This window comes from Rhamphochromis sp. 'chilingali' (genome assembly GCF_963969265.1).
Source record: "Rhamphochromis sp. 'chilingali' genome assembly, chromosome: 17".
Lineage (NCBI taxonomy): Eukaryota > Metazoa > Chordata > Actinopteri > Cichliformes > Cichlidae > Rhamphochromis > Rhamphochromis sp. 'chilingali'.
In genome coordinates this window covers 12,744,530-12,771,059 of record NC_137944.1, presented here as the reverse complement: position 1 = coordinate 12,771,059, position 26,530 = coordinate 12,744,530, and the positions used below count along the sequence as shown (strand labels likewise).

General features: G+C 41.0%; 1 protein-coding gene across 1 annotated transcript in view; it reads right to left on the bottom strand.

The window, feature by feature from the left end:
* Positions 1-26,530, bottom strand: part of csmd2 (CUB and Sushi multiple domains 2) — a 296,524-nt gene that overhangs the window by 183,188 nt on the left and 86,806 nt on the right. Inside the window, exons 4-5 of the mRNA XM_080862285.1 lie at positions 18,277-18,471; positions 12,710-12,917 (exon numbers count right to left, since the gene is read on the bottom strand). Of these exons, the coding sequence (XP_080718411.1) occupies positions 12,710-12,917; positions 18,277-18,471 (403 nt within the window). The remainder of the gene's footprint in view (positions 1-12,709; positions 12,918-18,276; positions 18,472-26,530) is intronic.

The following is a 26,530-nucleotide window of genomic DNA, read 5'->3' as shown; positions in this document are numbered from 1 at the left end:
ATAGCTGCCTTTGGATAACGTGCCCTTCATTTTCGTGCGCGTGATGCAGGAACTCGTCAGGATTGTAGGTCTTAAAACTTAATTAACCCTTCAGCTCTGGCACTGGTCACCAAGCAAACATACACAACACACAAGGGAATGAAGTTATTATTATTAAAGTTAAAACATATATATATATATATGCAATCCATTACATGTATCCCTATAAACCAATAGGTCATACTCCATTATGTCAGCAGCAGCATTAAGAGCAGTGCGAACAGGTCTCAGGTTATCCGGATGCAGGCCTGCAGCCGTGCCCACGTCCGTTGCCTTACCATGCCAACACTGTAAACTGATCACCAGTTGTTTATTAAAGCATATGCACAGGAAAAATGGCTGAATGTTTATACAAGCATTTTCATGTTGAGCCACAATATAGCCTCCACAGCTGGCCCTCTGTCAAAGGATCAGCTTTATCCCTGATCCATATCATCCATGCAAACAGCGCACTAATTAGCCATGCTAAGACAAATCACACTGTTTTTTCCTGGTTCACTGGCCACAGCACCTTCTGTAATCCTCTGTTATCACACAGTTGGGGAGGATAGTGCAGCTAATAATACTGTGATATTAGCAACACTGATCTGCAAGTGATAGAGCGAGACAGCGCTCGGCGTTAATTCTGTCTACACGAGGCCCCAGACCAGACTAATCCCTGTTTTAATTATTATTTTTTTCTTCCTTTGTACACTTCCCAACCCTCATCAATGTTCTCTAATCAGACCATCTAATTAAAAAACAGGAAGGGTGGCAAACAGGCACCCTCAGTGTCAAAAAAGACGGAAGGGTGTGATGTCAGTGGTAAATGAGCTGCACGTGTTGGCACGGGCGTAAAGCTGATCGCTTGTCCAACAAGACACCAGAGAGAGCAAACACCACCCTTGGCGTGTATGTGTGCATACGTCCGATTAAAAAGCCAACACCTAGAAAAGCAGATCACCTAAAGAATGAAACTGTTTTTGATGTTTGATGACTAAAAATTAAAAAATTCTGATGTTAAAAATGAACTTGCTTACAAACTCCTGCCACCCAGGGGCGCATTATATTAGAGCTTACTCGAGATAACGTTTATTTATTTATTTTGGATGTCTTTCTGTCACTGCTTCTGTCTCATCTCGTCTGTGAGGAGAGTGGGATTAAGAAAGATTGCAGTGCTGTGGGATCAATATGATCCAGACACCTCTCTGGCACTCTCCAAAAATCTCTACCAAGCAAAAAGCCACTTACAGAAGGAGTCTAGTGGATCATATAACCACTGTGCTGTTTGAGCTTTTACTTCACCTCTAAAAAGGAACAACTGCATTTGCAATGAGTTTATTTGGTTATTTAAAAAAACACATCCCTCTGCTTTAAATGGTTCATACCATACGCGCAACCATTCACACTGCTGTAGAATGAAAAACTTCAAAATCATGTCACCAGTTTTCCATGTACGGGTTCGACAGTGCAGCTTAGACTTTCCTACGGTGAATTTCAACACTGCCTGTCACCTTTTGCCTCCCCACGTTTATTGATGCAGTTGGGAAGAGTTTTTATGGAGGCTCACGGCCGTGCAGCCTGTAATTGCCGGTCAAGGCACGTTCACCAGAGTTCATAAAGGTTCCTCTGTAAATATATTCAGGTTGGCCTAATGTCACCTCATACAAAAAGACAGGCTCTGTCTGATGAATGGGAAGAGGACGGGTATTTCATTGCCACACAAACACACCCCACAGTAGCACCAGACGAGTGAATTCATACCGACTGTACAAACTCCGGCATACACACATGCAACCTGTCCTGCTGTCCCAAAGAAGATTAAGATATATTACACTCCAAACCACTGAGCATGCCCTTGCTTTATTTCACCTTGCAGGTTCCCTCATTTTCCTCTCCTGATCCTTCTTTTCTTCTTTCATTACCAGCCACTAATGCGAGCTTTCCAAGCCTAAAATGCAGGGATATTTAGCCATGAGTCTCAAATTGTGTAGAACAAGACCTTCACTATGTGAGTAATACTGTCCTCTGAGGTGAGAATGACTAAGCCTAAAAAGCTAGTGCATCAACTCAGGAGTCCAGAGTGGGTTAGCTTTAAAGCTACTTACTGTTATTTTTAGAGATTTTAGTCAAATGTACTGTTTTCAATTATGAAATTATAATAATAAATACTAAATACAAGCACTTATTCACAGACATAAGATCACTCCACTACTATCGACACAATGGTGCTTAATTCAATGAAAGCAAGCAGAGTTGGTTAAAAAAATATATATAAACTATTAAGATACACATTATAAAATGCAGTTTTTTGCCTTTCTTGTTATCTATATTTCCATTTATGGAAAAACTGGGGATGTCACAAAGACAGAAGGGATGTGTTGCTGTTGAGCAATGACCCAGATCAGACAATGACATGTCCGTCCACTCTGGGGATGCTCAGGGACCAGATGTTCTGCTGTTACTGCATCAGGGTCACACTGCAAACAAAGATATTTTTTTTATTCCTCTTTCTTGTCATAGCAACAACCAATTATATGTTAAATAATAATAATAATTAATTTAATTGTATTAATGTTGATCAGATGCTAAGTTCTTACTAAGTTCTTTGTCCTTTTTCACTTGTGTCTGGTTTGGATGTTTAAATTTAGCTTAACAAATTACTAATCATATAGGTGTCTCTGAGTGGCCAGTAATACGATCACCTCATATAAACATCACTATAAGACAACAAGACCTTTTATGCTCAAGGGCTTTATCCTGAGCACAAATTCACAGTTTCAGACTAAATCCTGGACTACTTTCAAGCACTTGTGGAACATGCAGTGCAGCAGAACCATTTCAAGTGCATGTGTATGCAGTTACACACAGCATCAAACAATCGGGCCTAATGGAATGACTTTGCTGTACTCATCCTTGCAGTCCTGCTTTTACAATTTAAAATGAAACTCCATTTTCCTCTGTGACAGACCACTAACTGCAGCACTTTTGGCCAATTGATTTCATACATTGCTTTCCTTCTAAGCCGCTCCTCTTCCCACTACTTCTTCCTTTTGTTTTATCGGAGCTAATTACTGTGATTGATTAATTGACCGAAGTGACACCCCTTACAGCTCTGTGACACCCAGTGCTGCACCAATCATACTTGGAGAAAGTTAAAGGAATAACAACCTTTTTTTAGGTTGTCCTGAGAAATTGCCGTTATTTTTATTTCACTTTTCCTTTTGTTAACTGCTTTAAAAAAAAGGAAGGGAGAGCAGAAATATACAGACTATGTGCCACCAGCAGAAATTCAAATTAATTCAACTTTATTTAAATAGTCCCAAATCACAACAACAGTCACCTCGAGGTGCTTTATATTGTGAGGTAAAGATCCTGCAATTAATGTCAAAACAGTGGAAAGAAAGAACTCTCTTTTAACTGGAGAAACATTCAGCAGAACCAGGGTTAGGGTTAACTGATCCTACACTAACTATATGCTTTATTTAAGAAAAAAAGGAAAAAATTAAGCCTGATCTTTTTAGGGAGGGTTTCTATCTCCCAGATCTGGCAGCTTGTTCCACAGAAGAGGTGCCTGATTGGGATTCATCTGTATGTTGCAGGTATGTGCTTATGGACCTCAAACATCAGGGTGCTCAGACGCCCAAGGGTACAAAACCCTGGCAGAGAACAATGGTGTTGACCAAAAGCCGTCAATAAATATAAATTTCCATTCAACGTCTTTTGATCACACCACAACAAAAGAGCCTCTGAAGTAAACCATCCTTCTTAAGGTTATCTGCACTTCACCCAGGACGTGATTTAAGGGATCAAAGCAAGCTGTGGATGAAGCATCAGTAGAAGCTGCAGATCAAACATGAGCGTAAAACAATTAGTTTCACAGGGGTGACAGATGATGAAAGACAGAAAACAAGAGCATCATTGTGGTTTTGACCATACTGATAGATGACCTTTCTCTGTTAATATAATTAGTTAAATAATTAGAAAGGAAGAAGGAAGACAGACGTGACTGTTAAGCAAAGACGATGAAAAGCTTCGGGGATTACAACTAAAAAACTGTCAAAAAAAAAAACAACTTGGATTATTTCAAAAATATGTTTTGTTATTGTCATAAATGCACTACTGCAGTGATGCGGACAGTACTTTAGTATTCAAGTTCTCCCTTGAAGCCGCGATGGAAGAGGTGTTTATTAAAGTTATTTCTGAAATATTTTTGGCATAAATGAAATGATATATCTTTAAAAAGACATCCAGTCCATTTGGAGGCCCAGGGTGCCAGTGTTTGTAACTTAAATATGCCTCTGTGTACAAATTATAAGCCATTAGTGCATCTATGTGATTGCTAAAAGCAACATATTGGATCCCAACGGTGCAGTGCTTGGTAAAAACAACTAAAAAGACACCCAGTCAGGGCAGAGTGATCTGCCACATTACCTCCAACCTCTGTGTGCTCTCTGGTGTCACTGGGATGGGGGTGAGGTAACACATGGCTAGACATGCTTACACAGACACTGCTGCACCGGCTGCTCCGGTTTACATGGAATATTGACTAATAAGCTGCTGCACCTGCTGTTTTTAAACATAACACGGATGATCAATGACAATTAAAGCTGCATATTAGTCACCAATCTTCATGTGTGCTGAGGTGTAATTTTGACAGTGGAACGGAAATAGTCACCTTGAGAAAACACAGGTATGCACATGCAAGCCAGGGAGGTTGATAGAATCCATGGCTGAGCTTTTCTTTGTTTTGTTTTTTGTCAACCTTACTCTCTGCACTCAAACATACCCTCTCCTCTCCAGCTCTTAGCCTGAGCAATGTGACAGAGTGAGTAACACGGTGTAGAGTGCTGGGGTGAGCCAATCTGCAGCATGGCACCAGGTGTTGGAGATAATGTTCAGCTGGAGAATTTCTTGGCGGGTGGCACAAACTTCATCATAAATGCTGCTTTGATCAATGGCACGTTGCAGATTGAGTCCTCAACCAAGTGCTGCTGCTCATAAATCTGAACTCCGGCAAACTTTGAAGGCCCACAGTGGCGTGACTGGCAACAAGAGCTATTGATCCAATGGTCAAGCAAAGGCTAATAAGCAAAACTGTGCTTGAGTGTAGAAAGCTAAAAAAAAAAATAAAAATACACAATGGGAGCTCAGACATTCAGGAACAAGCAGAGCTAAGATTTTGACAACTGGTAGGCAAAAAATAAAGTTTAAAGGCAGACACAGCTACGGTCTGGAGGTTAACAAAGAAACCATGTGTGTGTAAGATAGAAAGAAACTGAGATACAGCTGCTGCTAAATAAGAGGGCGTGACATTTGTAGACAGATAGCGCATCTTTTCATTGCCTCTGATGTGAGATCCTTGAGGTGTCAGGGCATCATAACCATTAGCCCTGAGGTATTTTTCATTTTAGTCCCATAAGCTTTTAAATGAAAAAGTTTACAAGAGTGCAGTTGTGGGACTTTAGTTATGCAGACAAGCCTTTCCAATAGAACATAAATCCACATCCAAAAGTGATGCATTATATATTACTTGTTACTTAATGCATGGCGTTAATTATTCCCTGGAGAAATGAATTTGTTAAACCACTGGTTACATTACTTTTGCATTACTCTGTAACTTGGTGTGAGATACATTGCCATATAGCCATTTAGCAGTATAAACCTCAGGCAACAGTCCCACACACTGACATAAATCCTGATCCTAATGAAGACAAAAAAAAAAAAATCTCCCCTTTGGTATTTAAATATTAACACAAAACTGACAGCAACGCTGAAAACCAGCCCAAAGAGCACTTAACGGGGCTCGGCAGCAATTCTACTGGAGAAGTGTGAATGCTGTAAAGCTATAAGCCTGACCATCACTACTGCTTTTGTTACCTGTTGAAGATCAGGCTCTTTCTACTTGGCTGAGCTCGGTATGCACGAAGCTGTTAAATCTCTCTTCTTTATTAGCCCAGGAAGTAGATCGTGTTCATCTGGACTTTACGTTTTTAGTGGGAGAAATGTTTTCATTTTTCAAGAAATGAGCTTTCTACATGTGACATTTTCTTACCATCATGATTAAGCACACATCAAGATGCTTTGTGTTAGCATGTGATGTTGCAGAAACTGTTTTGCAGCAGTTGCTTCTGTCCTGGGTGAAATTTGCACTTTGTGATCACATTCTTGTCCCTAGCAAAAAGCTGTGGACAGCTCTACCATCTTTCTACTCCGTCCACATGGTCAGTTAAGTGATTATAGCACAAGTGTGCAGAAAAAAGGCAAAGAGAAAAACAGTAAAAGCCAATAGTCAAAGGAGCTTGCAAAGAAAAGCGTCTGGACTTCTTTAATTTGCTTGAAGACCCACACCCAGTTTCACACCTTTCACACCTTGGCTCAGGCGATTAGAGGATCATCAGGGGGTCCTTTTGTCCCTCTGTGGGGGGTTACTCCCACTAGGTTTATATCTGGGACTCTCCACCATTTGACCTTAGAACTGAAGAAGCTTCTCGGATGAGAGGTGAAACGTCTTCAAGCAACTTAAAGAAGTCCAGACGCTTTTCTTTGCAAGCTCCTTTGACTACGATGACCTGGATGACTGAGAACCTTCACAGACAGTAAAAGCCAATACTTTGAAATCTGTGTTTCAAAGGCAAATCTTTCCATATGGTACGGGTAGCAAGCTTAACTCTTGAAAACTTGCCATATCTATCACTTTCTACCCATTTTCCTGAGCTTACTTTTATCTTAGATGATCTGTACGCGGGATTTCCGATAACAGCCCCGGTTACTGGATTTCAGTTGACAAATTAGACCATTAAAATCAGCCATTAAAATGCCTTACAGTAACAACACAGTTACGAGACACAATGTCTGAGAAACAAAGACACTGAGACACTGAGAAGGAAAGTTGTACCAGTGTGACATGACCTGCCTAGCGATTTGGTGATTTATGGATAAAGCTCCGAAGCAAAACGTTTGCTTTACTACAGCAGCCGGTTTTGTGCAAAAACAGGGCCGAGCATAGGAAACAGATAAGAAATGTATTTAACATTCACAATGAGAAAAAGCGCCCACTCAACCGTGACACAGTACACATATTTATGCAAAATGCCCCTCCATACGCTGCTAATGACCTGTATTCAGATGCTGGAAATCGCTGTCTGTGTGCCCAAATGTACATATAATTGTGTTTTAACCCTTTAAGACCTACCATAGAACCAAGTCCGCCAGAGCTTATATTATATTTTTACATGCTGTGGAGCCATTTTTGGGAGCATTTCAAGTTGCTATACATCAATACAACCATTATAGCCCAGATTTTAATAATATGTATTCATTAAGTGCATAGTAATTACATAAATTGCAAAAAAGTGCAATAAACTACAAAAAAATTGAAAATCGTTTTTGCTTTTTTAACATATATTTGTAGTTAGAGAAATTTAAGAGTCTTATCCCTCAAAACTGTAATTACAAAAAAGTTGCACAAAATAGTTTCCCACCACAGGAAATTTATTTTGAGTGTCTTCATAGTTTTATTTTTGAAATACACCAATTTTTATACACTGCAGGAAAAACGAAAATAAATATTATACTGCAAATTTGCAAAAAAGCAGCATATGCATCAAAATAAACTATTTCCAGCAGTGCAATATGAGTCCTAAGCATCCCAGAAACGACACAGAAAGTCATAAAGTCAAAGATAACTTTTAAAAAGAGCAGTATAGGCCCTGAGGCCCTGATCGCAAAAAAGACTACATTTCCGCGAAAATGACGTCACTTCCGGTTTCGGGCAGGTAATGGCGGAAATCCAAAAGTTCGCGCTGACGTCTATTCCAACGTAGGAAGTGTTTTGAACAGCTGATCAGATCGGTAAAGCGTGTTTCTGGAATATTATGTTTTTGTTCCTGCAAGCGCTTTTTATGCAGTTTTTGCAAAGCTTTATGTGGAAGGAAACCGTGACCTAGGACAAGCTGATGGCATCAGATGTAAGTACAACTCCTCCGGTTTCATATGCAAAAAAAAATTTTGCGCTAGCTTACGTGGTTGCAGTGCTACTGGGATTTAAAAATAGTTACGCATAACAGAGCGTTCCCGCTCCGATCGGCTCTAAAGGGTTAAAGCAAAGCATGAGTGCGTAATCACCTTTTCTTGCACTGTCAGTCAAACACTGTTCACCGGAGAAGCCGCACAATCACTCACTTCCACACACACTCTCGCCGTGACCGTTTTATAACATAAAAAAATAGCAGCTTTGCAGAGGAGTCCCAGTGGGAGGGTGTGACTAATGAATGTGTTTTCCTCATGGCGAACAGCAGTTGGCATGTTCATGACACATCTGCATACGGTAACAACTCTCACAGCTGTAATACAACATGCACATGACTGTATACAAAGCAGGAAAATGATCATCTTGAGTAAAAAAGCTGAGTTTAGGAAATCTCACGAGCCCTGACATGGAAAAAAAACAAGTTTTCCACTGTCTTTTATAGAAGGAGAAGAAAGAAGCATTTATCTCCACAAAAACGAAACACACTCATTTCTCTGGAAACAAAAGAAAAACAGCCCCCGGACTTAGAAAGCTTTTCCAAAGACCACTCATTCACTCACTCACTCACTCACTCACTCACTCTCAGGTGAGTCAACCTAACAGCCAATCAATATATCCAGTGTTCTGCACTCCTCTCCGGCAACTCTTTATCTCTTTCTGCCTCTCTCGTACACACACGGACGCGCTCCCATCGCCAGGTTGGGACAGGTTGACACAAATCAGCACGCCGGGGATAATCCATAGGCTGGCTAAATGTCAGCGTCTCAATTCCATAAAGGCGTGGAGTTAAAACAGACACGAGAAAGCAGGAGGTTACCTAGAGGGATCAAAACTCAATGGGTTCTCAGATCTCCAAACAGGAAGAAATAAGTTGCATTTTCCCAGGGAGCAATGTGTTGTCAGAGATGGATGCATAAAGAAAGAAAAAAAATCACCTGGGAAACAGAAAGAGTTTGCAAAAGTTACCAAGATAGAAAAGAAAAAGATGATTTAAGTTTTTGTTTGGAAACACTTTCTTTAAAATGGTGCAATCGCTTAACTGTGATGTGGCATTTTTTTTACATAATCTTTTTTTGTAGAACCGAGGGAATAAAGCCAATATTCAGACTTCTTTCAAGTACAGATTTAGGCACTTTATACTCTCTATTTACAGTATTCAAGCTGCTGTGGGAGTTCCTTTCAACATCTCAAGAGAGCACTGCTGGTAGATGAAAATGTATTATAGTGCTTTGAAAAACAATTGAGCACCTAAGAAAATTACAAGTCAAATAGCTGTGAGTTCCACTTAGTAGCTAGTGGGCAAATGAGGATCTGGCAATTGGTTAGCATCGGGCATTATTTACATTGCCTCAAAGTGGATGGTGATGGGGAAGAAAATCAATGTGGATGCAAACAGTGTAATAGCAGAGTAATGTGTTCCCCTGGGCAAGCAACAGTGAAGAAGTCCTGTCAGGGTACCGCTGAGCAGAGGCAGAATTCACCTAATTCACTTGCCATTTTTACCAGGCCTTTCCCGCTGCCACATTCAATCCACATGCACATCTCAGCTTGTGGAGCTGGTGTTCAGAGCTGTCTTTTTCTGCCGCCTCTTCAGAATGCTAATTCCGTGGAACCGCCAATTAAAGTGCAGGATGGTAGAGATCGCATCCTATCAAGATCACATTCAGATATTCACAGAGGTGACGTCCTTGTTGGTGAATGATGGTGTTAATTGTGATTCGTTCTCTCCCTTTACCAACACATATACAAACAAACGTGAGCGCAACAAAGAAACTCAGAACATGCAAGCTTGACTTGCTTTAGTTTAAAATGCTGTGGATCGATCTGGGAAGCATGGTTTTGACCACGATCTCTTGGCCCTTCTTTTTTGTGTCAGATCAATGAACCTGTCAGTCAGGTATCAATCAATAAAGTTCAGACAGATTCCCACATATTGAACAACGGCTGCAATCGGATAGAGGGAGACCGACATCACCCACTCAAGAACAAGAAAGCGTTCTAGTCATTTGCAAATACCAGTAATTTATAGTGATATATTTCTTAAAGCCAATGGAAAGCAATACAAGATTGAAAAATGTAAAAAAAAAAAACAAAAACAAGTATTCTCATATTAGCGACATGACCCTTTGGAGCTAAACTGTAAACCATAAGATCTGAAATACAGAAACAGCTTTTAAGCTTAGCAGCTGTGTACACACCAGTGTGATGAAATCAGAGAGCGTATTTGCATGATGAGGAAGAGAGAGAGATCATCAACCGTCAAGCCCCGCTGAGTTGAAGGTTCACTGATCCTTTCATTCACTGAGAGCAGAAAGGCTTTAGGTCAGCGTCATCAAACAGCCAAGCCTGACCTCTCTAATTGGCCACCAGCTGAGTTTTCAATCCTTGCACCCATCTCTCAACCTTACGTCCACCCTCTTCTTCAAAGGTCCTGCCCTTCCTTTCACACGTCATCACTAGTGTCTGCTCATTCCTTTACTGCTGTACCATAGCATCCCTCTTTTGCCCTCACCAATCAGCCACAACATTAATAATAATCTTTGTCCTCTTCTTGGAGAGTTGTTGAGAAAGAAGCGTTGAGCTTCACACAAACACACGAGGTTACAACCCTCTTCTCAAATCATCCCTGAAAGAGTTTTTTTTGGCCAGGCACATTAAGGAAAACCACTGCCATGAGGATGCACAATGTTTAGGTTGGTGCCCAAGCTAAATTAAAATGAATTCCAAGACCAAAGGTTTACAAGCAGAACAACGCCCTGAGCATCACATCGCCTCCTACGGTTTATCTTCTTCTCATATTGTATCCTGCTGCTATCTTTTCCCTAAGTAAACCAGCACCCAGCTGCTCACATTATGTAGCAGAAAATGCAATTCATAAGACCGGGCCACATTCTTCCATAGTAATACTCGCTGTGATTCACTTCACTTTCTCCACATCCTTAGTACTCCCTGCTCACTACCTCGACACATTGGAGGTAAAGTGGGCTGATGAGTTTTTAAAAATGAGAAAAAATAGCCAAAACTTTTACAAATCAGTGGTACAGTATGTGGGTAACACTTAAGCTAGCGAAACAGGAGAAAAAAAGTGAAACAATAGATGCAAGCCAGCTTGTCTGCATCGTGTCCTCTGTCTCTTGTACTTCCTTTTCCTTCCAATGTGCATGATCAACTGTGACTTGCAGTATCCATCACTTGCCAAAGCCCTTCTGCCACCTCTCTAGTGACTTACTCCCTTCTGCTCTTCCTTGTTCTTTAAGACAGCAAAGCCATGCTGCAGGTGCACTACCATAGACGCCACTGGCAACAACTGCCACAAAGATGACACAGCCAGTAGAGAACTGGGCGCTTCCCCATGACAACATAGAGCAAATCAAAGTCTAGGACAAGAAGCTGATGACATCGTAAAATATGCAAAAGAAGCACAGTCAGGCGGCGGTCTGTGGGAGCCCAGGAAGCGATCAGCTCTCCACTGGCCAAGCAAAGATTCAACGAGACTTTAATATCAGACTACTAGGCAGAATTTTTTCAGTTCTAAGACCGCTCAGAGTCAATCAAGTTCTTCTTGGGAAGTATTTTTGCTTAACTACTAAGCGAATGAGTGAAACCGACATGAGGTTTCCTGGGGCCTCTCACTCTGAGATGACTTCTCATATATTCTTTCTGAACCTGTTTCCCTTATCAACAGTCTTTTTTCCCTCCTCTCTGTCTCTCAGAGCCTGTGTCTCAAGTGTTAAATAGCTTGTCCTTTCCTGCCAACTGCCTGTGGCTCTAACTCCAAAGTCTTCTGTCTTTCTTTTTTTTATCTGAGCTGTCTGTCTCCGACACGATCCTGAAACTAAACCTGCATTTTTATATTATATCCGAGACAAAGGCAGCATGGCAGATTTTCCTGATGCATAAAAATGCATCTACCTGTATTCAACCAATATATAAATATATATTTGTTTTTCAAGCTAAGCTTGGCTATGTGTGGTCTCGGAAGGCACAAAACGCCGGTGTGTATGTGTGAAAGAATATATCTGTTTGCAACAAATCTTTAAGCGGCAGTGAAAATATATTAAAGTGTAGCTGAAAGTGTGAATGCTTTAGCGTGCATGACCGTTTGTGCTCACGCGGGCTTCTCTCTGTTTCCGCGAGAATGGGGGTGAAACAACACTTTACGGCTGGCGGTGGTAATTGAGCTCTCTAATTACTTCCTGAGCTGAGAGAGTTGTCAGAGAGAGGAGGAGCTGCCACAGATGGTGAGAGACCCACGCTGACGCCAGGACATCCTATCTCTTCATCATTAGAGCCGAGCATGTGTGTTTGTGCGAGACTGAGTAATCGAGAGAATGAGTGCGAGCGTGTGACCATGATTGAGTGTTCAAATTACACTTTAGAACCAGAGACCATATGATATACCCAGGCTGAGTTTGTAATATAAAAGCTAGGTGCTGCCTATCAAACAAATTACTGTTATTGCCCTATTTCATTTTGAAGCTAGTACCAGCTATGATCCAGCTCCACCAGACCTACATACAGTAACACCGATCCACTTCCAACCATACTTCACCACACTCATTCGACCACCTGAAAAAAAAGCCTGCATGCCTGTGGTGCATTACCTCTCCCCCCTTCTCAGCTCTCTCCCCAGATAAATGCCGCAAGCTGACTACTCACCATTGCGAAGAACCTTCAGTGCCGCTGACCTCCAACAGATCATAATCATCCTCCAGCTGAAAGTCAGAAAAAACCAGGGCAATGGTGTCTCCTGGCTCAGCCAGCACAGTCCAGGTGCAGTCGGCATTGTTGTTATATTCAGATGGGTAATTGGGAGTAGTTATCACCCCACTCTGGCCCCGCAGTGTCCCTCCACATCCGTCATCCGCTGCAGAGAGAAACAGAGTTGTGAAAGAATTAATATCAGAAGAAAAATCTTTGCAAAACAAAAATAATCACAGACACGTGAGTGTGAGGTGTACCGATCGCTGAATGTGTACAGAGGGGTTGCGCAGATAGATAATGGTGGTGGGGATTAACGTTGGTCGACGTGTTCGGCAACAACTCGTCACTCAAGGTGATTTTTATATAGTTTCTCTACGTTGGTAGTAAAATGATAGCATTATTATGAGGTTGATAATAAATGAAATCTGCCTTGGTATAGTGTCACACCACACCCTCACACCCACATATAACCAGTACTTGCAACACAAGTTTATTCAAGGACTTACATGACCTTTAGAGTTATTGTGTGTTTGTGTGTGTGTTCGGAACAGTTACTTTGATCCATCGTAATCATCAAATGATTAAAAACAGGAGGACATTTGTGACTGCTGATTTGATTTTTTAAATCAAAGCGTAATGTGACTGTGCGTGTGCAGGCACGTTCATTTATTTCGTCTCCTTAACTTTTTTTGTTTTTTCCCCACGGTTCTCCACTGTGTGTGGGAACCGCAATTGAAGAGTGCAGGAGTGACAGGTGAGATATTTTACACAGAAAGGGCAAAACAAACTGGCAAGAATCTGGTAAGGACAAAAATGCTTTGATCTCATACTCTTTTAGCTGTTCAGTTGATATCCATCCACTTATGTTAACTAAGCTAAATCTATCAGCTGTGAAAGTCAGCATCAAAATGTTACTTCATACTGAAAGTGTGAAATAAACTCCTGGTTTGCATGTTTGTCTTTCATTCATGCCTTATTTTTTTGTGTTTGGGAACACACATTGTGCGTCATGGAGGGTGGATAGTACTACCCCAGGGGTGCATGTCAGCCTTCCATGCTGCCCACACCAATGCTATTGGTAATCAGAGATGCCACAAAGAGATATGAGGAGTCAGGAAACCCTAGTGTACAGACAACTGGCAAGCAGCTGGCGAGCGAGGTAAGTTAAACACTAATAAACAAACTGCAGCTTAACTGCAGTCAAAGGTCACGTTTGACTGTTGAAGCTATCATAATAAAATTTGATGGGGTAGTTTCTGGCTTACACAAAATGAGTTCATATTGACAAAAATCCCTCTCAAACATGGTTAATGCCTTTTGAAAATGGACGCTATTTATATATTTTTATTCTCCTATCAGGGTCTTGGAAGCAAACTTTTCCAATGACAACAATTATATGATTTATTTCAACATCTTCCAAAATTATATTCTATAACTTTTTTAGTCCATTTCTTTGGAAAAGAACCTAGGCGGTACCGTAAACTTTCCACCTGTTAGGAATACATTTATAAGATATACAAGGTGAATATCATGTAAGAAGAGAACTTTTAATTAAGGATTTTCCAGTATACTGATTGATACAGGACTGCCAACAAATATGAATGCAATTACTGAAGAAAGGCTAATAGGACAAGAAAACATCAGCACACAGATGAAAACATCTGTAGATGTCTCAGTTTCCATGACACCAAACAAACAAACTATCTTGAAACTGTTTTGAGACCAGCATCATAAAACTGTTTCAATTCATTTTTTAAAAATTCCTACAATCAGTCGACCCCCTGTGAATGAGTGCTTGGCAACAGTAGGAAGGAAAAACTCCCTTTTAACAGGAAGAAACCTCCAGCTGAACAACACTCAAGGAGAGGCAGCCATCTGCCACAACCCATCAGAGGTGAGGTACACTGGGGGTTACTCACCACTTTTAACATAGAGAGTGAAAAGTGATAAGCCAAGAAACGCTCAGTGCGTGATGGAAAGCCCCCAGCAGCCTAATATATACCATAAGAACCACAAGTAAGCCTGCAGTCTGAGAGCAAAGTGTTCTGTCGGGGTGATATGGTGCTTTGGATAAAGTCTTCAATAAGATGGGGCTTGATTATTTAAGAACGATGATGTGAAGATTTTAAATTTGACTCTGGATTTAACACGGAACCACTGACCAGCAACAGATATGGCTTCCTAGCCTTATTTATTGCAATTTACAATAACAATAATAATAATATTTTTTCCTCTTTTTTTACATTTTATTTATTTTTTGGCTACACATTATCTTTCTGCCGCAGGCTCAATTGCATATTTCCAAGCTCAGAAGCATGAAATTGTGTAGTGAGTTACAGCATATTGTTCCTTTGTCTGCAATTTTTGCCATAGGCCAGAGAGAAAGAAGTCATAGGATTTCAAAATGCCCTACAGTGCTCTTACAGTCGTCAGGAAGCGGGGAAAGCAGCATGATGCAACTTAATGCAACGTGGGGGGAAGTGATTAAATTCTGATTAATTCAGATTTGTGTTAATCAAAGCAACTCTTTCCCGCCTCAACGGTGCTTTAAGGAGATCATTAAATAATAACGCATGCATTTAAAATGTTGCCAGGTTAACTCCCCATGCCAGCTTCTGATATGTTCATTACAGCTGTGAACAATGCAGCATGTGACACTGCCTGAAATACAGCCTTCTTTCATTTATAGATCAGTTCACAAATCTGTGAACAGAGGGGACACGTCAAAAGAAGTTTTGAACGACACTTCCACAGTACTTGTGAAGGGTGTGTGTGTATGCGTGCATGTGTGAGTGTCTCTGAGGACATATCTGCATCACCGTGGAGTGGGATTCATTATATCGAGTGGCCAACTAGCTGTGTGTGGCGGTAAAGAAGGGAGGAGGAGATCAAAAGTGTCTGGCCCTGTCTATCATCCACTCTACCTGTCACCACCACACTCCCCCTGAGGGAGGGCAGGAGAGTGTACGGGCGAGTGGAAACCTGTGAGGTGTGAACCTCAATAGAAGGGAAACTACGACAGAAGGGGGAAAAGAAGGGGATGAAGAGGATGACAGGTGACATGCGAGGCTGGGTAAGGGAAAAGTGCAGGAGGAGAGTGGACGATGAAGAGAGAAGAGAGGCGCATGGCGGGAGGGGCGAGAGGTGATCGTTGCAGTTGGAGTGACAGGAAGTAGAATGCAGACAGAAAAAAGGATAAGGAAGTGCATTGATATTCCACACAGGACTGTTTCTTCACACTTGAAGGGAAGTCTCCGACTCCTCACTCTTGCCTTCACCTTGACTTTTCCCCGTCACTCTCTGAATTTTTGCAGCCGGCACCGGCCGATGCAAGCACTGTACGACAACGGAGCCAAAGCGGGTTGTACCCACAGAGTATATGAAGCCAAAGCCCGCTCCCCAAAAAACTTCTGAACCGTTCAGTATGTGAGGTGTGCAGAAACTTATTTAATTTTTTTCTTCAGTCAATTGTAGATGTCAGACTGCTTCCCACGGTTGAACAGTGCATTTTTCAGCCTGTCACTTAGGATGTCATGGTTCTCTATTAAATGTTAGGAGCTGCTTCGATTGCTCTGAGAGTCATGGCAAGATATAAGACATAAGCATGACTGATGCATGCAAGCTATAAAAACACATTAGTGTTTAATATGCATCCAGAAATCAATCCTTATATAAGACCAGCAGAAATCGTGAAAGCTATATCTGGGACTTTCTAATTACATGTGACCGACTACAACTAAAAGTCAGAGTGTCTTTGCAATAAGCAGGATAATGGATGCGTACACACCAAACATAAAAAGTTGTGTCAGTGTGATGCTGCAGGTATGTGCACTGACATTTAGAACTTGTCAGAAGTAAGCTTATTTCTGGAAAGATATGCAGCAAAAAAAAAAATAGCAAGAGAGATGAGGCGTGGGTCTGAGCACAGAAAAGCTCAGAAAAGGGCGACAGTGGAGATGGAAAGGGTGTTAAAATCTGAATAAAAGACTGATGTTAAATCCTTTATAAGTGTACTCATATGATAAGCAATGACATTTCTCACAGCTAAAGAAAAAAACAAATTGGGCACAAGACAGGAAATGTAAAACATTATCTGTGTCATCAACGGCTGGCTTATCATCTTTGGCCCGACAGTGCTGGCACGTTGGTCCTCTCCTGTGTCCAGAATGGTGACTGTGCCAAAATGTTCTCTCTGCTCCCAAAGTACAGTGCAAGTTCTGCTCTAGCACATATGGGCAGGCTCTATAATTGGAGTGACATTAACAATACACTTATGCATTATGAAGGAGCACTCAGGTGTACACGTTGACTTTTATGTGGCACCAGGAGACCTCAATTAATCACAGGGGAAATTGCCAGTTTCTAAAACTTGTTGGCGTGTAATTTCTGCTGAAAAGGTGACATAATCACATCCTTGAGTGCTTGAGTGATTTTTTTCCCCCCCAGGATGGAGCCTTGGTGGGAATGGGGTGAGGAGATTGACAAAGCTGAATTGGGGTCTAAACAGAAATTCTCTAGGAAGCAAACAGAAATGAAAGAGGGGACAAAGTTATCGTTATAAATTACAAAGAACCATGATTTTGAAATGCATGCAAAATAATCTCCCATTTTGATGTGGAGAAAAGGCATGTGCATGTGCCTGCGTGTGATAGGGAGGGTGGGGGGACTGTGCTGGCGCGTGGTGCCCAGCCATGTGTGCTCCTATGTGGGCTTCCTGACTCCCGGCATGGCTGCAGATGGCATAGAGTCTCAGCGGTCTGCTCAGCAGGCGCACTGACTCAAACCGTTGGCCACACGGACACAGTGACACACACACACACACACACACACACACACACACACACACACACACACACACACACACACACACACACACACACACAAGAAAGCAAATGAATATAGATGGTCAAGCAGTTTTCTAGGAATTAATCTTTTATTCAAAGACCAATCTTGTAAACTGAAGTATTATAGTGTCACTTTTGCCTACAGTGTAAGTATTTTCAAGAATCCTCATGTTGTAGCAGACAACATGCACTGGCAGGTGTCGCTGCCACAGGGATGCTTGCAGGGAAGGACAACTGGCACGAGCGCCTGACTGGGAGCTAACACATGAGGTCCTGCCATGGTAAATAAGATATCAGAATAACCACCGAAAACCAGTGTCAGGTCATGTAGAGGCATGTGTAAATATACTGTATGTCGGTGCATGTGGGCTGGAGAAGCTGGTTTATCCACCTGGTGGAGAAAAGACTAAATGAGTGAGACCGATTGCTCTTCATTCCAAAAACAAGGTCAGTTATTTTTTATAGCAACTAGTAGATATAACCAAAGCAGATTTCTTGTTTCTTTTTCTTCTTTCTTTTAAACAAAGAATGAACTTTTTTCCATAAAAATAAATGAAAGACCTCAAATATCTCTGAAGAGTTCACGCAAAAGCACTGAAAACAGATTCAATTAACATGTAAAAATTTAGCCAAAAGGTCTCTTATAACAGACGGCCTTCTGCTGAGCTTCCTACTTACCTCTGCAGTAAGGAAGGGGGAAATCCCAGGCAGCAGTACCAGCTGAAGTGGCAAGGCAGGACAGGGTGGTATGACCCTCTAGTACATGGCCCGGGCTGCAGCTGTAGCGGATCTTGTCCCCGATATTAAAAGTAGACCCCTGCTGGTGGCCGTTGAGTAGCTTTCCAGGATTACCACAAGTGTAGCTGGGCAAAGCTGTAGAAATAGAAGGGGGGGGAGAGAAAACTGACAGTAAACGAGGCGGGTTGTGGTAAAGTATGTGGCACTGCATCACGTTAGCACTGCCAAGGGCCAGAAAACGAGGGAAAGTCTGATGACAGATAACGACACACAGAGCCATCTGTTCATGGCAACATTTCTGACCCAAGCAGCAACATCTTTCCAAAACAAACAGATAAACAGATAAAATCGTATCTTCTGAGATGTGTGCACATAGTTAAATGTAGTAGCAGAGCTCCGACAGAAGTTGACATAGTCGAGAAATTCCAAATGCACTAAGTGCTGTTTTACCTATCAGGGTAGTCGCTTGAGCACGCTATGTTGACCATCACTGCTTGTGCAATCATGTAGGTGCATGCAAAGGAGCACGCTCACTATTGGTAGAACCTTGACTAATTATGTATTATTATGTAAATCAAGTTCAGAGGAAGTTCAGCCAATCTCGTGTCTGTGAGCTCATGTTATGTTCCAGTGAAAGACACAGTTTCCATGTACCTTAATGACTTACGCCTGAACAGCTAAGTCACACTGCTACAGTACTATATAGGAGTGCAGTGGATTAGAGCTTTGCTCTGCATTTCAGACAGTAAATCCTTAGAGTGTGAGCAAAAGGGCAATGACCAAACAAACATCATACACACACACACACACACACACACACACACACACACACACACACACACACGTACTCTGTGTCACCCAGCTTACTGTCCCGGTCACACACTCCCACACAGCGAGGGACCTGGCCAGAACATGTGCTGGACTTTGGATGAAGCTCAGTCCCTCAACAGGAACTGGGTTGAACTCCAGCGAGGACAGAATGGCTCCTACACAGAAACACAGCTCGCTGGCACCTCGCCATCATGCTCAAACCACACTCAAGTTTTTTTTTATCCTATCTAATGTCTCCAGCTCTATAACGTATTACCAAAAAATAAATAAATAAAATATTTTTAGTCTTCTCTTACTGACTGCCCAAGAAAAAAGCATGTCTTAAGAAAATTTTGCCTTTTCTTTAATTAGAAAATGTTTGTCATTTGTTTAAATAACTAGCTCTTAACATTCATAAAGACGAGTGCATGACTGGCATGTTAAGATGCTTCTTGTGATCCTTTTCTTGGGAAAAAATATAATGCAATGATCTTTTTGTTGTGCTGCTTTGACACACAAGAAATGCTTTAAGTCAAACCCTAAAAGCCCCTTTTTATCTTTTTTTTCTTTTTCTTTCTTGTGATTGTTTGTTTTCATGTTTCAGGTTTCCTCACTCTAGTCTAAGCTAAAGACTTGCTTACAGCAAGGTCTAACAAGGACGGATCAATCATTTCACCCCATAGTGCATTCTACAGAGCTTGAGCTGTGGAATTAACTGGCTGGTAAATAAACTGCAAACAGTTTGTGTCCAGTCCACGCAGCAGACAAAAAACATGACCTCTACGAGTGCGATTTGAAATGTCTTTGTGTGTGTGCGAGCATACTCTGCTACTCCCAGGTGTGAAGCTAACGGAAAGAAAATGTTGTTAATGTAAGTAGCTTATTACAACTTTTAGTTAAGTTTTAAAATGTGTCACAAGCCACTTTATGTACCGGTATATTTTAACCTAAACTATAGTCTCTTGCACAGATGTAACAGCAAGCGAAAATAAAAGTAAAACTAAACTTAAAAATAGTCTCACACAAACCCCGGGCTCCTTCTCGAACATCATGTGTGTTTTTGACACCGCCAACCTCGCCTTCCTCCTAATTTTATTCCTCATTTTAAGCTGAATACATTATACAGTAGTTCAAGTCAGGATTGCCTACAGCTGTTTTTTGCAAGTGCACTGCAGCTCTGAACTTTTCCAGACATTCCAAGTCAGACATTACACTGTTTAAAATGCATGCACCCTGGTTCTTGTGACGTCTGATACCCATGATTTGCGTCAATGTAAGATTATTGCAGTTATCTGTCCTGTACACCACAGCTACCGAGTGGGTGCCCTGCCCACTGCATGCTTTACTAAGCAGACACCTTTTTCTAAAACCGCAGTGTTTCCAGTAGCTAGAAAGCGGCTGATGCAAACTGCACCCCGCTGTGTGCTAGACGTTGTCGGAACATTGTCTGAGAGACAACTTCAGACAGCTTTCCAACCGTATCCTCCTGACATTTTCAGGAGTTTATATGTGTAAACAGCTTACATGGGTTGATTCAGATGGTAAGAAAAAAAAATATGATTGCGAAGGTGGAACTCATATCTAAGTCATGGTTAGATACAAATTTTAACTGTCTGTGTTCATATTTGCAGGACTTAAAATCATAGCATGAGCAAGATTTCTTAAAGAAACACAATAAGGCATCTGCTTAAAGATATTCATTGTAAATTCCTGTGTTTAAAAATAGTTTCAAAACTTTGAAAACTAATAAAGGTTATTAACAGAATGTGAAGACACAGCCACTTTGTATGTATTGTGTTGAAAGGATATTAACTGAAGTCAAACTGGTCAGGCTGTGCCTTTATGCAATACCATTTGTACCACTAAGAGGTGGAGAAATAATCCTAAATTAAGTTCACATCAAGCGATAATGAGATAAAAAAAACAAAAAAAAAAAAAAACAGAAGGAGAGTCTGGGTTTGTCCAATTCTCATGAGAAGGCAGGAGCAGGAAGAATTTCAGTTTGAACTCTTGTTGGCAGAGGTGGGACCACACGTGAGGAGGCAGAGAAATCATTTCAGAGAGCCGATTGACCCGGAGAAGTGTCGAACTGTGTGAACTTTAAAAAAATGTAAAAAATTGGCAAATCTGTCCAGCAAAATTATGTGGCCAGTGCGAACGGCTGCCCTATTAAGATAGGATAAGTAGGTGAGTCTGATCCATATTTGTAACATGCAAAATATTCACATGGGTTTTATGTGTCTGGTGTATAAAGGCCTTAACAGGTAAAACACTGCCCCTTGTGGTCAACATTTGAATTAAACTCTGCACTGAATCTTTACATAAAGTATCTTCATGTTTAATTTTCATATTTGGAAGAAGGTATTTTTGACTGACAGAATAAAAATTACTTTCATTTGCAAATGTCAGAGAAAGTTAATACATTCCAGTATTTATACATTGGATCCGTAGATGCACAAATATACATAAAAGCACCAACACACTGTGTAAAGTGATTATGGAGCACAGGGCTGAATGGGTTGGTCTCACCATGTCAACCAGAATTCCCTGATTAAATGAGTCAGTATGTTTGCTATCTATGGATATGCCCTGGCTTTAACACTGTTAACCAACAGCAAAACATCTTAGCCAATTCCACACCCCTAACATTTCCCTATTCTTCTGAAGAGGGTTTTTAAGAGTAAAACCAGTAGTGACTCACAGCTGCACTTTGCACTTCTGGCTCCATCAGTGATTTCACAGCAGGTGTTTCCCATCATCTGTTGAAGGCAGAACACCTGCTCACACGCTAAAGATGCCCTACGCGACTTGCTGCTGATTTACCTTTTAAAATACCTGGTTAGTACTTTTGTACTCTCCCTCTGGCACAATCCACTACTCTAATGACAGGCTGACTTGTCAATTCCCAGCCTTTATTTTGACCAGCCGATGCTACCTTATTACAGCTTCCCTTCCAACATTACCACATTAGCATATACACAAGGACTCTGCTGGATTAGCATATTAGCTGCTGGGACTGACTTTTTTTAGTGCTGCAGTTTGGCCACAGGGGGCTCTGTTGCCAAGCAGGAAATGGTTTTGACCCTGTCATTAAACCATGTGAGTCTGAATCAAAGTCACTGTGAGTGTTTGATACTGAAGGCAAAGGATAGAGGAAGACAGAAACATGGAGTGATGCACAGGAACAGAGCTCATTCTTACAGCCAACAGTTTGACTTGAGTAAATAACAGCATCAACACTGGCTGCGTTCCATTTTAGATGTGCCAGTACTAGAGCCCTGATATTGTACATGTTGGCTTACCGGCATGCCTAAATGGAACGGAGCCATCGGTAATGTTATTAGTTACACCTGTGCTTTTCCTTCTTACAGTCAGAATGTCTGTGAGGTCTATTTTTAGACTGGGATGACAGATGCGTGAGAAAAAGACGGCATGAACACAGACTGGATGTGTACATTTGTGTGTCTGCAAAATAGTGACAGAGACAGAGAGATGAACCAGCTGGCTGATTTCACTGAATTAAAAATGACTGAGGGTGCAGCACTGTCAGAGTGGAGATGTGTTAAGTATGGGAATGCATGGACTCTAATACACATCCATGTGTGTCTCTGTGTGTCTGCACGTAATAATCCCATCACACTCTTCATTTCAGGTTATTAGTTTGGGCAGTAAATCAAGTCTAATAGTGCCATTACCCATGCAATCCCCAAACAGGGCTAGGCCTGGAGCGCAGATATAGCACATACATTTTTAACCTGCCGGTGAATCATCAATATTGCCTTTACTCCCACAATGTGAAGCAGTTACCAATGAGCAGCAGGATAGAAAAAGATGTATTTGCTTCGCACAAAGGAAGCGAAATGAAGTTTTTGTCTTGGCTTTGCTATTCTCCCTTTGGAATGCTCCAGAAAACAAAAATACAAGTTGAGCAAAAGTGACGCCTCTCTTTACATAACAGAAAAAAACTAGAATACCGAGGCAGCGGTGTATAAAGACAACCAGCATTTAAAAGCTCATTTATCACAGTCTGTTCCATTCATACCTGCAGGCTAAATCCTAAACATAGAAAGTAAGAAAATGGGAGAAGCTTGAGGGGGGGGAAAAGCAACATAACATTTTAAATATTTGTTCACTTTTTTCTCCTTTAACTTTACATGTTTTTATATATCTGAATTATTTTCCACACAATTTACAGCTTTCATAAGGAAATAAAGCAGGCCTTAGTAGTTCCTGTTTTCAAGAAGAGACATGCATTTCTTCCACCGAGTTTGGCTCATGTCGTTATATGGACTATTCCTTTCCAACTGGTTGCATCCCACCCAACAGCACCAGCCATTTGTTGTTCCTCATGGCAGGTCCATAAGTCACTTGGATGGGTGATTGTGACAAGGCCTGTCCCTGGAGCCCATGTGCTTTAAGCGCTTTCGCTGCAAGTGGTCGTCCTCATCCATCAGTGTAGCTAATTCTACAACACACAGCAGCTAGAAGTAGAAGCATGCGAACACGCCAAAGTGCACACAAACAATCAGCACAGGCACCTTGCCATCCATCGCATCATCCATCCCTCACATTCTTTTCATCACCTTGCCTCTACTCCCCATCCTCACTCATTCCTGCTTCCTAGAACAGAAGATGGGGTGGCCTTTGACCCCAGTATGATTGATGTGCTCACTTCCTGGGTGTGTTCAAGCCTGTTTCTCTATTTGTCATTTTCTCTTTCTCCAGAAGAAGGAAAAGCTATCTGCCCTTGCACACCGCACAACGCATCTATCACAAAACAATGATTAGAAAAGGCTTACGTTGCAAAATAAAGGCATCATGAATCTGTAGTGCTGTAGTAAAAGGTGTCACATGAGCAACTTAACAACTGATAATAGCAAAGTAATGACCGGTTTTGAGATTTCTTTTTTTTTTTTTGCAAATTCACAAAACTCAGAAACAGAATTTGGTCATGAAGAGTTCAGTCCCTTTTTAGTCCTCCGTTGAAGACTCTTTGGCAGTAGTCACGTTTCTGCAAATGCATTGTTGAAATGTGAATTCAATAAACCAAAATTCAATAAAACAAACAATTGAAAACAACAAGGGTATGAATACTTTTTGATCCCTTTGTAAAAAGCTGCATGTCATCAACTGCAAGAGCCAAATGATAGGGGGAAAAGAGAGCTTTGTTTGAGGATAGATTTGTTTGTTTTACTTTGGTTAAGTCGACAGTAGTAGGAGGGACAGAGACTATATATCTAAAAATTACAGAAAGTACAAGAAAGAAGAGCATTGAAGCGTGTTGAAGGGATGTAGAGACACAGGTTGGAGCCTGTCTCTGTAAAGTTGATGCAACATCACTCTCTCTGCCATGTATCAGATGGGAGTAGAAGATGCATGATTGACAGTGTAACAGAGCAGATAAAGTATATGCGCACAAATATAGCTTGAGAGATACTACGGAGGTGCAGAATAAAATCCATGCACTACGCAGAGATTTGCTATTTCCTGACTTGACTCGTCTCATTTGCTTTTTTTTCTTTCCAATTTCCTTCCATACAAGTTACATCACTGTAAATAAATACAAAGCAACACAATGGGAAAAGACGCGATTGTGTGTAACGGTAATTTAATCCAACTCATTTTCACGCAAGACTGCAAGAGAGATCCAAACAGGCAGGTGGTAAGGACTAAACAGCTGCAAAGATTTTGCGCCATCATGAATTGAAAGAAATTGCAGTTCCTGGCTCTGACTTCAGCCTGACTCAACTCTCTTAAGCCTATTTATGCCTTTATGTATCTGTGCAGGAATTTACATACTTGTATTATGTTGAAAGAGAGGCTACATGTGGGGTATAATAACCTAAAAAGGTCATAAAAAGCAACAATTAACTTTAATGAAATTTACTAGAGTGGAACAAACTTTGAACAAGGAAGCAAAAATAAGAAAAAGTTGTCCAAGCAGGCAAAGCACAGCTCAGGTCAGGCCAAAAATAAATCTCCAAAAAGGAAACCCAAAGACAAGGGGACAAAGCAGGAAAGGACGCAGGCACACTGATGAACAGATGATTAATGAGGGAAGATACAAGACTCTAATAAGTGGCACCAAATACATGAACTTTAATATTCTAATTATTATTTGTCCAAAAGCCAAATCAGATTAGAAATGCCCTGTTTAAATGACCTAAAACATAATTAACCAGTAGGTTAAACCAGTGGGCTAGAACCTAAACAATTTTACTGTTTTAAATTACTTAACTTTCTAATCTTCTTCTGCTGTGTTCCTCCTGTACATACAATGCATATGTTTCATAGTTATAGACTGTATATAAAAGTTGGACATAGACATTGTAACGCCACTGATCAGCTGGTGAAATCCCACTGTAAGCGCTTCTGTTGCCATCTTTCTGTTTTGTGTGGCAAGAGAGACATGAATCTAACTTATACTGAACACTAATAACAGAACAATCAAGAAGTAGGTCTGCCCCAAACAATGTCCTGCTTTATAGGCCTTTTTGATTCAAGACCATTGTATACTAAATGAGTATCCCCTTGTATTTAACAGACTTTAAACTCATCAACAAAGTGTTCACTGAGGTCATATCAAGGCAGCTGAAGGCTGCTCTCATATATAGCGCTATGATCTTTTGGTTGGATACCTGTTCGTTTTGCAACCATATGCCTCTTATTACCCCTTCCTGGTCACTAGTAGGAATGTAGGTTTAAAGCACTTCCACACTGGCTTCACTTTTCAGACAAAGAAGCTGTATCCGGCTTTTATATACCAGCTATAGTAAGGAAGCAAACTAAAAATTGAACTTTCCAAGCTGAACTTGTGCTCTGTGGATAGTTTGTCTTTTATTACAAATGATTACAGCAGATTTCATTAAGCCTTGACCAGGAATTGGAAAAAAAAGTCAATGCATACCTCCACTTAAAAAAGTTTATGGTCTAGGACTAGACTAAATCTATGGCTTGGAAACTGTGCCCTGAAGAAAATAAGATTAACAGTGACCATTATGCTCAAAAGACAATAGATATCTTATTCCGGGAGGCGATCAAACTTCTGCCAAATGAATAAACTGCTGATTAAATCAAATGCACGGCATATTCATAATCATGCTTTTCCTCATGTAAACACCGGACTGTAACAAAGTCACAACTCATACAAACAGCTGATCTGAAATCTTAACAATCAAATAGGCTATAAAATACCAAGGGAGGTCCCAAATGTAAGAAACGTAGCAGAGAGGCAAACAGGACATCCACAGATTATTAGAATAGAAATAAGCACAGGAGATATGGGGAAAGGAAAATAGAAACTATCGTTACTAAACTAAAGTCTTACCAAATTCCTCTTTCCAATCCCTTCTGCGTGTCCCTTTCTTTCCTCTACATCTTCCTG